The 13,788-nt window shown below is 40.9% G+C and overlaps 1 protein-coding gene across 2 annotated transcripts; it reads right to left on the bottom strand.

Annotated features, from left to right (window-relative positions):
- Positions 1 to 92: 92 nt before the first annotated feature.
- On the bottom strand, positions 93 to 11,545 carry LMAN1 (lectin, mannose binding 1). Of its 2 annotated transcripts, none has more exons than XM_063424463.1 (13): positions 11,308 to 11,545; positions 10,340 to 10,494; positions 10,149 to 10,256; positions 9,627 to 9,688; positions 8,804 to 8,903; positions 7,469 to 7,592; positions 7,074 to 7,132; positions 5,625 to 5,757; positions 4,619 to 4,815; positions 4,443 to 4,513; positions 2,126 to 2,276; positions 1,297 to 1,418; positions 93 to 250 (listed from the first exon to the last, which is right to left on the bottom strand). In XM_063424463.1, the coding sequence occupies exons 1-13, from the start codon at positions 11,489 to 11,491 to the stop codon at positions 214 to 216; spliced, it is 1,503 nt and encodes a 500-aa protein (XP_063280533.1). In that variant the 5' UTR covers positions 11,492 to 11,545; the 3' UTR covers positions 93 to 213. The 2 variants fall into 2 exon arrangements, with proteins under 2 accessions (XP_063280533.1, XP_063280534.1); XM_063424464.1 differs by having other exon boundaries at positions 4,619 to 4,812; positions 11,308 to 11,542.
- Between the last annotated feature and the right edge of the window lie 2,243 nt (positions 11,546 to 13,788).

The following is a 13,788-nucleotide window of genomic DNA, read 5'->3' as shown; positions in this document are numbered from 1 at the left end:
CAGACCTAGATAGGGTGCACAGTCTTCCCCCATCCAGTATTTGCTTCCTGTTTTTAGCATCACCACTTGAAATGAGAACTCATTTTATTAAAAAAAAATCAATAATTTATAATATTGAAGTATATCCAACACTAAAATTTCCCTCATTTACAGAAGTATAGAATTTTCTGTGCATACAGACTGCTGTTATGTACACACAAACAGAACAGGTCATCAAAAGAACTTTTTGGCTGCTGCTTCTTGTTGGCTCCTGAAAGAAAAAGCAGAAAAGAATTCTTCAAGTCTTTTTAATTTGAAACTAGCTAACTGCTTTAAATCTTCATTTATTCTAGGATTAGAGGATTCCATTCCTTTTCAATAGAGACTCAGAAAAAATATAAATCATATCACAAAAAGAGGATATTTTTTCTATTTACAAAGACATGGGTAGCATCACTTATTTCCAATTTTGCATCAGACACAAAAGGAAAAAAACCCCAAACAACCCCACACTCTGGACACAAGCCAGAAACAATGAAAGAACAAACAAACTGACTTTTGAAATACTCTTGAACATTTTCTCAAGCTTCCCAGTATCTGATTGGCCTAAATATCATCTTAGAAAAGGAAACCCGTGCACCTAAGCAGGGAAAGAATTGACTTTAAGTGGGATTTCCTTTTCCCTCTAGCACAGATCACTAATTTTCTTAGTGGATACAGACACTGCAGATAAACCACATCCAGGTGCTGGAATTACAAATACATCACAAAGAACTGGAGGGGACCAGCTCCTTGTTTGTCTTGGAAATCATCATTCCAGCTGATGGCAAAAAGACTACCAAGCATGGAAGTTGTCCTTTTCATCAATGCAAATACAATTTCAACATTATGACATCAGAAGGAGGGGGAAGAGAACAGAAAGACCATCCCAATTTGCTTAGATAAGAAAAAAAAGACACAACAGTCAGGTTGAAACAGGTCAGGTTCCCACTTGATACACATTGGGTGAGTGGGAGTAAAATAAACCAAACTTCATTATGATAATTCAACATTTCCAGTGGGTTCTGGGACAGTGGTAATTTTTGCATTCTTAGAGGTTTTGAAGACCTGACCAGTTTAAACCCCAAATGACCCTGTCTGAATTCAGTGTGGACCCTGTTTGGAGCAGAAGATTGAACTGGAGACCTCCCAAGGTCTCTTCCAATCTCAATGATTGCTTGTTTTAACAAGATTAACACAATGATATCATTCCAATGGCATCAGTCAGCAGTTCCAAAACTGTCTTGCCCTGCTGTCTTCAAGCCACACAAGACTTACCTATACATGACATAACCAATGAATAACACAGTTTGCATTGCCACAAATATGAAGAAATGCATTGTAGATAAGCAGGATGGAAATGGTGGCAACTCTGGACACTTCTGTTTCTCACTGGATGGCTAAAAATCAAGAAAAGGGCAAACAAGACGTCCCATCAAAAGACTTACAAAACAAGGGCTCTGCAATGTGATGTAAAAATCAGAGCGCAAGCAGAAAACGGAGAAAAATGACAGTACTCTGAAAATAAACCTTACTCCTCATCTCACTTTCTCCTCCCATTTTTACATTTCTCAGACAAATTACCTGATGTTAAATTGAGGGTTATGTGGGAAAGAATACATAAATATGGTAAATTAATCAAGGACCTTCTACAGATCATAAGCTAATTCAACTTAATTGCTGCCTAGGTTAAACTATAGTACTTCTGAATGTGAACAGAGTAATTTTTTTGCATTAAGAAGCCTGAAGCAGAACCTGCCTGAGTTTCCCCTGATTAAAGCTCTCCCTTGTGTGCAGAAGCACCACAGAATCTCCTCTGTATAGAGCTGCTAAGTAGGGGGACAAACACAAAAAAAAAGCACCCAGAAAACCTAATTGCTTGACCTTGTTTCCATGGGAAATTAGACTAAAAATCATGCTCTTTGTGCAAAACTTCTCATCAAGACCCAGATCATGCAGTTAGGTCAAGGCAGCATAGTTTTAGCGAAGCAGCTTAATGAAGGATTAGTTGCTCCCTAAATTGCATGCTGGCTCATCCCGGCTTTCCACTAACAGCCAAAGAGAGCTGTGTAACACTCATGCTTTACACTGCCAGCACATAAATTACCGTGTTGCGTTGTACTAAATGCTCTATGTCCCTCTTTACTACGTGAAGATGTTCTTTGATGTCATTGAAGTGCTGAGTTGTTTCGTAGACTCCTGCAGAGCCAGGGTGTTGAGCCCCACTGATGGATCTCAGAGCATCAGTCACAGAACTTCTGAAACAAGACAAATAACAAACCAGCTTTCAACACACTCCAGCTTTTCTACAAACAGCAGTTATTCTGGACAGCTTTTAGTTCATTAGAATTAGGCAGAAATACATAGTTGCACCAAAAGGCAGCAAATTTTTTCTAGCTTTCAAAAATACCTCTCAGGAAATAATCCTTTAGTCAAACTATGATTTTTAACAGTAGTTAATTGTGCAGACAGTTGCCATTTGTAGAGTGCCCCATCTCTCAGTCATGCTGAGAATAAGAACTAGCAAATATTCTGTTGCCAGACATCTGCTTTGCCTGCCTGACTGATGAGGGCTATAGAACAAGAGCTCTGTCTGAGGTGCCTGCCAAGGCTTTAGGATCAGCAGAGTTTAATGCAATTTTTGAAGAAATCCAAAAGCTGTCTGAAAAACAAACAAACAAATAAATAAAAGCAGTCATGTAAGAAATAAAAATAAGGAAGAGGCTTTAAGGATAAGAAAAGATTTAGATACATCCTTGTTTCGTGATTACCATTTATATGAGGAACTCAATTCCCATATGCATTGTCATAATACTTAATATTGTATTATTGTGGATTCATTTTGCTTTTACAACAAATGAAATTAAATCCAGACAAAGTTGAGGTTTCATAACTAATTTGGTTTGAGGTAAACTAGTCCATGAGAGAAAAAAGCCTTCATCTCTAATCAATATGTTTATATAATTTTCCCCTACTGTGCTGTTTCTTTTGAGTTGCAAAGAGGATTATTCTACAGCTAAAATACTTATCATGTGAATGATAATCTCTTCATAATTAACAGAATAGACAATCAAAATGTATGCCTTTGGATTTCTTTTTAATTTACTTAAAACTTGCCATTTGGTTCAGATAGGAGCGTATTTCAATGCTTTCATGGAGCACTCCTAACTCTCTGAAGAGTGGTCAGCAATTTTTCATTTACCTGGACTTGGACTTAGTGTGATAATAATATATTTTAGAAGTAAATTTCTCACTGGAAGGTTGTATCGTAAATAACTCATCATGTCCACTGCCTAATAACCACTGATAGTAATTGTCTTTCCACACACCTCACAGTGTTACAAAACAAGTGGGACACTCATTTGGTTCTTCTCCCTCCTAAGAGAACCATCTCTACATACTGAACAAAAATCTGCACACCCACCTTCCCCCAGACTGATCCAGCCTTTGTTAAAAGCAAAATAATTTCCCTTAATAGACACGGGTTGTATCAAATGGAATTTATATTGATTTTTGCATTAATAACACCCTGCTGACAGTTTCTATCGCAGGAACATGCAAGATTCTTCTGTAATCAGGTGATTAAGAAATCCACAATCCTGCCAAGAAAATTACTTGGCCCCTAAGTCCTTTTCCTGCAGGATGACAAGTGATGCCCCGAGGGGCTTTTTATTTCTCTCTCTAAATAAGGCATTTCTTTAATCTAAGAAAAGTATTAAGATGATGTTACGCAAACTCCAATCTGGTAAGTAGTCACTAAAAGGGCAGACTGCCAATGTTAACAAGAAAATCTAATTTGCTTGCAAGGTATAAAGATTTGTCAAGAATATTAACATAAAAGCTTCTGTGGAAGAACAAGTGCAAAAATGGAAGCACTCTAATCTTCATTCTACAAAAAACTGCCCTACTTAGATAAATCACAAGAGCTGCCCCTAAACTAATACAGGGGGGAAAAAGCACAACTGAAGGAATTGTTTTTCTCCTTTTTTTTAAATACAAGGTAAAGAATGTTTTAGCTGCTACAAATGAAGGGCTAAACCAGCTTAAAACCATTCCTGATTAAGACAGCAACAGTAAAACATCTTAGAAGTACTGAGACATCCCAATCAAACACAAGCATCTTCACAAATCTATTTTAGCAGTATAGCACCTTCAAGATAAGGGGTTTATGTCATTGTTTTTAATGGGGCTGAACTTACCTGTTGAAGTGGAATTTCATGATACAAGAGACAAATTAGAGTGCTTAGCAATTCTTGGGGCATGAGCTGATTTTATTACAGAAATTCAATATATGCTGGGAGTCTTCACTAAGGAACTGACACAAATGTCAAGTTTGTCAATATTGTCCCACTGAAATAATACACAGGATTTTAACAGAAATCGTAAAATTCAAAACACAGCCATAATATTTGGAAGGCGTTTACCTTATTTCCTTTACTTGTCTAACGACCTCTGCTTGGGTTTTCACAACTGTCTGTATCTCTTGCTGGGAAACCTGGTAGGGGCAGGGGAGAAAAAAGATCAACATATCTTGGAAAAAACAAATGGATCCCACTGCTGAAATCAGGCTGGGCTCTGAATCACCATGGGTTTTATTTACCTGTCCCTGCAGACCTGGAAACCCTAGTCCTCTTTTGGCAATCTCCTCTATGACTGCAGAGACGTATTTTCTCTGCTCATCCAGAATCATGTCCAGTTGCCTGTTAAGCTGTTTGATTTCCAGATGAATTCGATTCTGCCCCTCAAAGATTTGCCTCAGTTCACGATCACTCACAGTTTCAAAAACATCATCTGCTGCTCGGAAAAAAACCACAAGGGGTTCTTACACATGTGCATGCTCCTCCCAAGTTGCATTGGATCATTCTTCTTGCTCCCTTAACATATGCACATCCATCTACCTTATCCTACAACTTCACCATCCCAAAGTCCAAAAGACTCTATGGCAAAGGAATTAATATCTTATCAAAGAAAGGCTGAGCTGTATCTCAAAAATGCAGACCAAAATAACGTGCACGACCTTTAGAACAGTCATAACTTATCACTGTGCAATAAAGATGACAACCTGAAATTTCACATCTAGATGCCCAAAGTACATTCCCAGTGTATTTCCAGTCACATACAGCTATTAAAATCCATGGAAGTAACAAATGGCTTCCATTATATTTTCAACTAATCAGGTTCTTGTCTGGCCAGCATTAGGCAAGCATTAAAAAGCTTTTCCATGGTAAGCACGTGTTCCAAGATATGCACTGGCCCACCTTTAAAAACGTTTTCTATGAATGTGCAGAAACAGACCAAAAAGATGTTCTTTAAATAATGAAAAAAGGCCATGCTCTCTTAATCACCACATTACAGAGGGATGCACAACCTTCTCTCCCTTCTGTTGTTCATAATTACCACCATGTTTCCAGTCATTTCTTTTGTTCTCAATCCAGGCACTACCAGAATAACTTTAGAAACAGGAAACATACTACAGTAAATATTTTAAAATAATCTAAGTAACATCAGTGGGAGCTTAGCAAGATCAGCCAGAGTAACCCTAATTCTGAACATCCTGGAAAACAAATATTTTCCTGGACAACTGAAAACCAGCTCAAATAACTTACCTGGTTGTCCTTGCACATCAGGATGTTCCCTTTGAAATTCTTCCTTCTTCTTATCCAATTCTTGCTGAAAGTGTTCAAACTCTTCTTGATACTTCTCTTTATCTTTCTGAGGGATTTCTGCATCTGGTGTTGGCTTTAAAACATTATTGGAGGGAAGGGCACGTGTGAGGTTTTTCTCATGTTTTCCCCCATTCTTAACACAACTGACTCTGCAGCAAGGCTGTTCAGATTTCAGATGTGAACACATAACAAAATTACTGCAGCACATGCATACATTTAGCTGAAGTGAAAACCCACACATTTGTCTTGGGTTATGTAACCAAAAAATGTGTATTCTATTTCATCTGTTGAAACCAGTAGGGGAGGTGGGGTTTTTTTTCTTTATCTCTTGTAACTGCAGGAGGGAAAGGGGCGGATGCCTTCTGATATTAAGCCAGCTGTTAAAACCAGGTGGGGCAGTGTTTCTTATCTCTTCCACCACTGTACACCCTCTGGGTGGAAATCTTCTGTTATTGGGCCATTAAGGCTCACCAATGACATGACACATTACATCACCCCATTGTGAGATGCTCCATCCAGTGGGGGAGGGAGCCAACCGTTCCTACCAAGATAAAAACTGAGATGTAGGAACACCAAGTATCCTCTTTTCCACTGAACTATCAGAGGAAGACTGGACTCATTGCACTGCCACTACAGGATCATCTCTACTCCAACAGAACCACATTTGTCACTCCAGGAGGACTTATTTGGACTGCTTCCAACACCCTGGCCGACAGGGTGTCAGGTCGTATTCCTGACTCCATCAGGGTTTTCTAGGACTCTTGTTTGTTTGCTTGCTTGGTTGTTTTTTTTTGTATTACTGCATTTGCATTTTTTAAATATTCCTAGTACAGAACTTTTACTCCTATTCCCATATTTTTTTTCTTGAAAGCTCCTAATTGCAAAATTATAATCTGGAGGGAGGGGTTTTTACATTCTCCATTCCAAGAGAAACTCCAGTTTTTCCCTGACAGATACCTGTCTTTCCAAACCAAGACACATTCCCATGGAGATCAAATAGAAATTTAAAACAAGTTTTACAAGAATAAATGCTGTTTAGCAATACAGAATCATTCTAGAAGTAGGGAAAGTTGAAAGTGAGAACAGACATTTGCTCACTTCCAAAAGAAAATGTACTCTGTAGTACCGCATGGTTTGATTTAACATCATGAGTTTTGTTGCTTGAGTGGTGCTTCCAGAATTCTGGTCTTGAGAATATTAATGACAATATTACTGAAACATTACAATGCTAGTTTAATTTTTCTAAACCAGATGACAGCACAGCTACATGCCAAAATTGTGAAACAGGAATGCCACATGTGACTTAAAAGGAAATACCATAATCTGGTGCTGCACATAAAATAACATGCACAATAAAATGTTTTACTAATCATGCATAAAAATGCTTACTGCTTCCTTTCCAGGCTCAGTCAGCTGGAAGGTCAGAAATGACAGCACATCATGGTCATCTGTAGTCAACAAACAAAACAAAGCCACCTTACAAATGTCTGTAATCCCCAAGCCAATCTTCCGCTTGCAAAGGATCTTCAAAAAACAGTATCCTCCCAAGAGTTTGTGCAGTGTGGAATGAGACTATACAGGGGCTTTGTCAGGAAAAACCAAAAATTCTTTAGCTGGAGTCAGGAAAAGTCCAAAGCATGTCAGTAATTTGAGACTGCAAGAGGGTTAATTACATCATCATGGTCAAAAATTTATATTATGGCTCAACACTAGTACCCAACCAACCTCTCCTGCAAGCCTTGCAAGTCCCCACAGCATTTGCCATAATTTTTAACATTTCCTACCTGCAAGTCCCCCTGTGGCTGCAGATATTCCAAAGTACCCTTGTGATGGCAACACCATATCCTCCACTTTGGCACAAAATTCATAGTCCTCTTTATCCGGAGTAAAGCCATTATTAATTAATACCTAAAAGGACAAACACTTAGGATTTTCACCACATTTGTGTTAATTGTTTTGTCAGTTTGCAGTAATGCTCACAAAATACATCTTATTGGGTAACTCAGCAGCTCATACCAGAAACCAAAAACTATTTCTTTTCTGAAAGAGACATTTTACCAACATTTTACATAAGCATTCTATTTGCCAAAGTCCACATCCTAAGAAGGTTCTGGGCAACTGATCTACACCAGTCATCCCTTGTAGTTCTGATTCAAAGCTTACGGAGAGTCTGCAAATACATTCCTGTATTTGACAGGAGACAAAGAGAGATCTGCTAAGTTTAACAGCAACATCTGACACAGAGGAGCTTCTAGAGGAGGCATCAGGGCCCAGGGGAAAACAGAGCAGCCTTGGAGGCTGAAATTTAACTTTCATTCAAGAGTGACAGGCAGCTTTTCCCAATACAACACAGTACAAGGTCTACCCTCTTGTAGGTGCAGTCATGTTTACTTTTAGAGAAACTTCAACAAAATGATAACTCAGCACTTTATGGCTACTACCTGTGAATATATGAATAGCACCTTTCCAGAAGGAATCAGAAGCCAACAAACACACATTCTGTAGTTTTCACACCCCAGCACCACATTAGTATTTTTCCTCTCCTGACCTAGAAGGAATTCACAATCAGCTGAATAGTAATTAACAAGTCTTAAAGACTGCCTCATACCAGTGGTTTTTAATCCTTTATCTTCAAAGCCCTACTATTTTTTGGAGGTGAGAAGCCTCAAGTAGAAAATCTAATTCTACTCTTAAATAGTTTTAGTTTTTTAGCCACATTTCAAGAACCTCTCGTTCATAAATCAGCTACAAAACCCTCTGCAACTCTTACATCAGCTTGAGAAATACCAAGCTTAGGAGCTGCTCAATCACCTGTAGCTTAAACAGATCCTGACTTTAGGACACCTCTCCAGGCAAGTCAAGAGCAACAGAAGGGTTTGAGCACATTATGAGTGTGTTTGCATGACTGCCTCTTAAGTCACATTCGAAAAATCAGCAATATCTGCATTCTAATGCAGCCAAAAGAACCTGTGTAGCATTTAAACACAGCATCTTCCAACCTCTGCTGCCAAGCTCCACATTTCCAACACTGGAACTGACAATTTGTTGCAACTCTGTGAAAACCCTGTCTCACTTTAAGAAGCTGAGAAAGACAAGTAATTCTGTTATTTCAGACTTACAGTCAGTGTTTTTTGGTAGTAAGTGATCTTTACTCGCACAGGATAGGGCTTGTTCCGAAAGTCCCTCTGACAGGATGCCAGTGCTTGTGTGGATCCATCACTATGCAAAAAGATAATATCAATAATACTCTGTGTTATTATTAATCACCTGGGCCAAAAGTGTCTGACTCACTAAGCAACCTCATCCCAGTTTTTCAATCTGCAAGCTTTTCCAAGGCTGTTCTGTAGCTGCACTAAGCTTTCTGCAGGGATCTCCAGTACTGCATGCTGTACACAAGACACAATGCAGAGGGAATGTAGCAATGGGGAAATCTGTTTTCTAAGATACATTCTAAGATATAATTTTCAGATATATTCCTGCACCTGAGAACCTAGATGGAAATAAGCTGTAGAGACTGTACCAACTGAGCTGGACACCACTCCTCTCCAAAATCGAAAAAGGTGTCCAGTGCACTGTTGATAAACAATCAGAAATCAAAATTAATTCAACTCATTTTAGTAACAGCAATTAGCTTTCAGTTAGTAACTTCTGCCAATTATTAGCTGTTTGTGGAGGATCCCCATAAGCAATAGTCTGTACTGTACCTATATTTATCTGAGTTCATCCATCCCGAAGGGCATATGCCACTTAAATATTCATCAGTTGCCAATTTCTCTGCTGTTACTGCCAAAGCAGCGTTTTAACAAATAGAAACTGTCAAATGTAAAGGAAACAACAAAGTTTCATATGAAAGAAGCTTTTACAATGCTTCTCAAAGGGTTTCATGGAAGATTTTATCATTCAAAAGCAAGCATTCAGCAATAACACTGAAAATAAACTTACTTCTGATGGTCATACAGCAGCTTTCCATTGTTGCCTACAACAATTACTCCAGGATTGTTTTTCTAGGGAAAGAAATGGCACACAAATAGATTTGTTTAATTTGAAGGGAAGTATCAGCAACATTTCTGACAGCCTTCTACTAAAATCAGTCTTAAATGTCTGAAAGCAAGCCAAAGTTGTGCAGGGAAAGCAAAAGCACCAAAGCAGACCTACTATGTATTGTTTAAGTTTCAGGATCATTCTGGACTAGAAAACTGAGAACTGAAAACAGTAATTGTCATCCCTATCTGCTACAAAATCTTTGCTGCTGAGCTACTCAAGGCAGATATCTTCCAAGAAAAAGAGCATCTCTGAAGACACACACAGAAATTGGTGTTTCCAGTATAAGGGAAACTTGACTATTTTATTTTATCCCTTTGAAGTGAAAGAGGGGAAGAGTAGGAAAACAACATCTTAGTTTTTTCCTCAACGGGCAGGAAATTAATTTGTCATCTTTACTACAAGAGTTTCCTTCCAACCAACCTTTCCATCATTATCAAACGAATCAAAGAAAATTCCAACACCATTCCATTTATCAGCTGCCCCAAAAACAGGGCCTTCCAAGCCTTGCTCTTCTGTAAACCAGATTGCCTATGAAGAAAGCAAAAAGTCATAAGTCAAGATTCACTTCTAAAGCATATCTATTTTTCTCAGTTAGATGAAACTGCTCCTACCAATCCATCAGCTCCGATGCGGCCTCTTCCTGTTACTCGAAAGGTCACTTCCACTTCCCAATATTCAACCATTGATTTGTTTTTTGTCCACACTGAGCCTTTCTGGCTTTTCAAGGAGGTTGTTATACGGATCTGATCTGCACTTGGGATGGCATCTAGAAAGGAAACAAGATGTTCTAACTTTCTGTTTAGCAGTGTAAAAGAACAAGAGTCATACATTCAGAGATTCATGTGCTTGCATTAAATAACATTTCTTTTAGGGATTATTTTCTTGAGAAAGCAGGGGCAAAACCCCTCATCTATGGACAGTTTCCCTCATGTCACTTGCAGCATGTCAAGTAAAAAGGTTACATTTAAGAATTAAGCAGTAGCAACAAACTTACAGTCTGACAAAAACCAAAACCACAGCAGAAGTTACTGCAGAGAAACTATGCAAAGGTGGAACTGTAAACGTCAACACCTTTCACAAGGGGGGACACTCAGGAAGGGCAACAAGCCTTTCAGAGCACAACGAAACCCTTAACCCAGAGCGCAGAGAAACTGTACAAACGTTCAACCAAGTCCTATTTGCCAAGGCACACTTTGCATTTCGAGCTCTCAGACGATGAAACCCAACAGTTTTTCTGGCAGCACGGCCCGGACCGACCTCGAGCGCGGCAGCAGTGACACATCAACACTTCCCAGCAGCGCCACGAGTCCCCTACCCAGGGCCCGCAGCCGCCACACCAGGAGACCGTAGGTGCCTTCACACTGCGAGTGGGAGCCCGGGCGGGCCCAGGCACTCCCTCGACACCTCAGCATCTCCTCTGCGCCTCTGGTGCCACGTGGAGTCCGAGGGCACGGAGGGCACCAACGGCCAGCTTCACCCGCGGCTTCTCCCCGAGACCCCGCGTCCTCAGACCGGACACTGCTGCCTCCGCCTCAGGAACGCCACCGGCCCGGTCCCACCATCCCCGCCCGACACTTACTGCCCGTGTGCACCCAGAACGGCACCGTGCCGTCCGCCTGCACCAAGTGTGGCCCCTTGAAGCTGTACTTGTACTCGAAGCGCCGATGCGGCACAGCCGCCGCGCCCTCCGTGGCCTGCGCACCGGAAAGTACCGGGCGGCCGAAGGCGAGCAAGAGCACCAGCGGGGCGAACGGCGCCGCCATCTTAGCCAAGCTGCGGGTGCGACGCACAGGGCCAGCGGGGCGGCCGGTGATTCGACGGCCGCGGGGGCGGGCGCGCGAGGGGCGGGGAGAGAGGCGGGGCCGAGGGGAGGGCGGGAACCGGGCCGGGCTGAGGGCGGGGCGGGGCCGCCGTGAGGGCGGGCAGCGGGAGCGGGCCGGGCCATCGGGCACTGTCGGAGCGTGGCCCCGATCCCGACCCCTCCCGGCGAATTTCCGAGCTGCCCCGGGTCCGAGGGGCCGCGCACTGTGAGCTGGTGTACCGGTCCGCTGCATTCGTGCGGCCGCTCGGACAGCTGCGAGCCGCTAACAGTGCACAGAATGTCTGAAAGATAAATAATCTGTTCTTTCCCCTCAATATTGCTTTCTTAGCAAAGACCGCACGGTTCTTTCGACGGGGTCTTTTCAGTTCATTTGCAGAGTAGTCGGAACTCCTGCAGAAAAATCCACGCTGTTTCTCCCAACATGCGAGGCCAACCTTCCGCAGAGGTGAGCAAAACAAACCTCAGGTGATAGGCACGCCCCGACCGTGGGCTGTCACTAACAGGTGACAGTGGTGACAGGTGGGGAGAGCCCTCGACACTGCCACGAGGAGAAACACGGCTGTTTGTCGGTGTGCAGCGTCACAGAACAGGGGCAGGGCTTGTCTCAGTTAAATGAAACACTGAAGCAACAGTAGAGAGATTCCTTTTTCATTCTCTCAATTTTCGTTTAGCTGCCTGTCTTACAGCCTTATTGGAGAAGAAAATAATTATCAGGAGTGGGGTTTTTTTTTTCAGTTTCTTTACATCCTTGGGGTTTGTTCTACATTTTTCATACTCATTTGATTCTGACATGTCTTCTTTTAATCTGCGAGTATGAGCAACCTAAGACTCGGTAAGTAGGTTCAGAGCCTCCTAAAGAGGAGGATGATCTTGGAGACATTCAGGAAAGATTAAGTGTGGGAATACACAAGACAGAGTCAAACAGACTTAATTAGCATAGCTGGTTTGATAACCAAGATGCCATGGCAAGAACAAACAGAACTGTGAAAATAACAGGAGATGGGATTAAACCTGCTTACGGGAAGAGAGAAGATTCAATCAACTTCTGCAAGCAAAGAATTATTGTAAAATGCATGAGTTTTCTGTGTGATTTTTAACCTGATTATTGTAGTAGAAATTAACCTGTCTGAAATAGTATATAAGCTTTTAGGAAACCTGAGTAAAATCGAATTCTGATCACTGAATCAGTCTTCCCATCTCTCAATCAATCGCCAATAACTAAGTTCTTTTTCTAAAATGGCACACATTTCCTTCAGCATGGGGAAAGTAAAACCTTACATTCTCACTTCTTTTTCAGCTACACAAAAGAGTAAACAAATATATGACCAGATGAGACCTGGCAAACAAAATGTTTCTGAGATAAATTTTAGAATTTCTATATATAAATATATTAAGTATTCTTGATCAGTTAACACTTGTTTCTATAGAGAAAGAAGTGCTTGATGTTTTGTTTTGCCTAGTGTCTTCCATCCAACAATACTCTAAAACATCCCTGATTTATGAATCTATTTGGCATTTTTAGAGCATATATGTGGGAGATGTCAAGGGAATTGGTAGTCTCTTCTTGACAGCTTTCTAGACACAGAAAACTCAGTTGTTTTTCTGTCCTTTAAAGATCTAGACAGTAATTTTGACGTAAAATTCTGGAATTACTTCAGGAGGATAAAATGGTGTGTGCATCAAAGATCCAAACAGAGTTGCATGAGGCCCTGTCTCTTTCCTACATTTGGCAGTAACCTCAGAATTGATGCCAATAAAATACCAGAACCACACAGAAGGAGACTAGAAACCCAAAAGCACAAGCCTTGAAACAATTCTGTCTTACCCACTCACCCACACAGGTGAAAACAGGCTGAAATTTTGCCACTTAGCGGCATTGGCATAAACACTCTCTTAGCAATTGTGCATGTGTCTTGGTTTGGAAAGACAGATACCTGTCAGGGAAAACTGGAGTTTCCCTTGGAATGGAGAATGTAAAAACTCCTCCCTACAAATTATTATAATTTTGCAATTAGGAGCTTTCAGGAAAAAATATGGGAATAGGAGTAACAGTTCTTTACTAGGAATATTAAAAATGCAAATGCAGTAATACAAAAAAACACAAAACCACCAAGCAAACAATCAAATAAAAGTCCTAGAAAACCTTGATGGAGTCAGGAATACGACCTGACACCCTGTCGGCCAGGGTGTTGGAAGCAGTCCAAATAAGTCCTCCTGGAGTGACAGATGTGGTTCTGT

This window comes from Prinia subflava (assembly GCF_021018805.1).
Source record: "Prinia subflava isolate CZ2003 ecotype Zambia chromosome W unlocalized genomic scaffold, Cam_Psub_1.2 scaffold_33_NEW, whole genome shotgun sequence".
In the NCBI taxonomy this organism is placed as follows: domain Eukaryota; kingdom Metazoa; phylum Chordata; class Aves; order Passeriformes; family Cisticolidae; genus Prinia; species Prinia subflava.
This window is presented reverse-complemented; position numbering and strand designations above follow the sequence as displayed.

Coding starts and splice junctions, on each gene's coding strand:
- LMAN1 (XM_063424463.1), bottom strand. CDS start 11,491: ATGGCGGCGCCGTTCGCCCCGCTGGTGCTCTTGCTCGCCTTCGGCCGC. Junction 10,495..11,307: donor GTTCTGGGTGCACACGGGCA/GTAAGTGTCGGG, acceptor TTTCCTTTCTAG/ATGCCATCCCAAGTGCAGAT. Junction 4,816..5,624: donor TGATGTGCAAGGACAACCAG/GTAAGTTATTTG, acceptor TTTTTTTCCGAG/CAGCAGATGATGTTTTTGAA.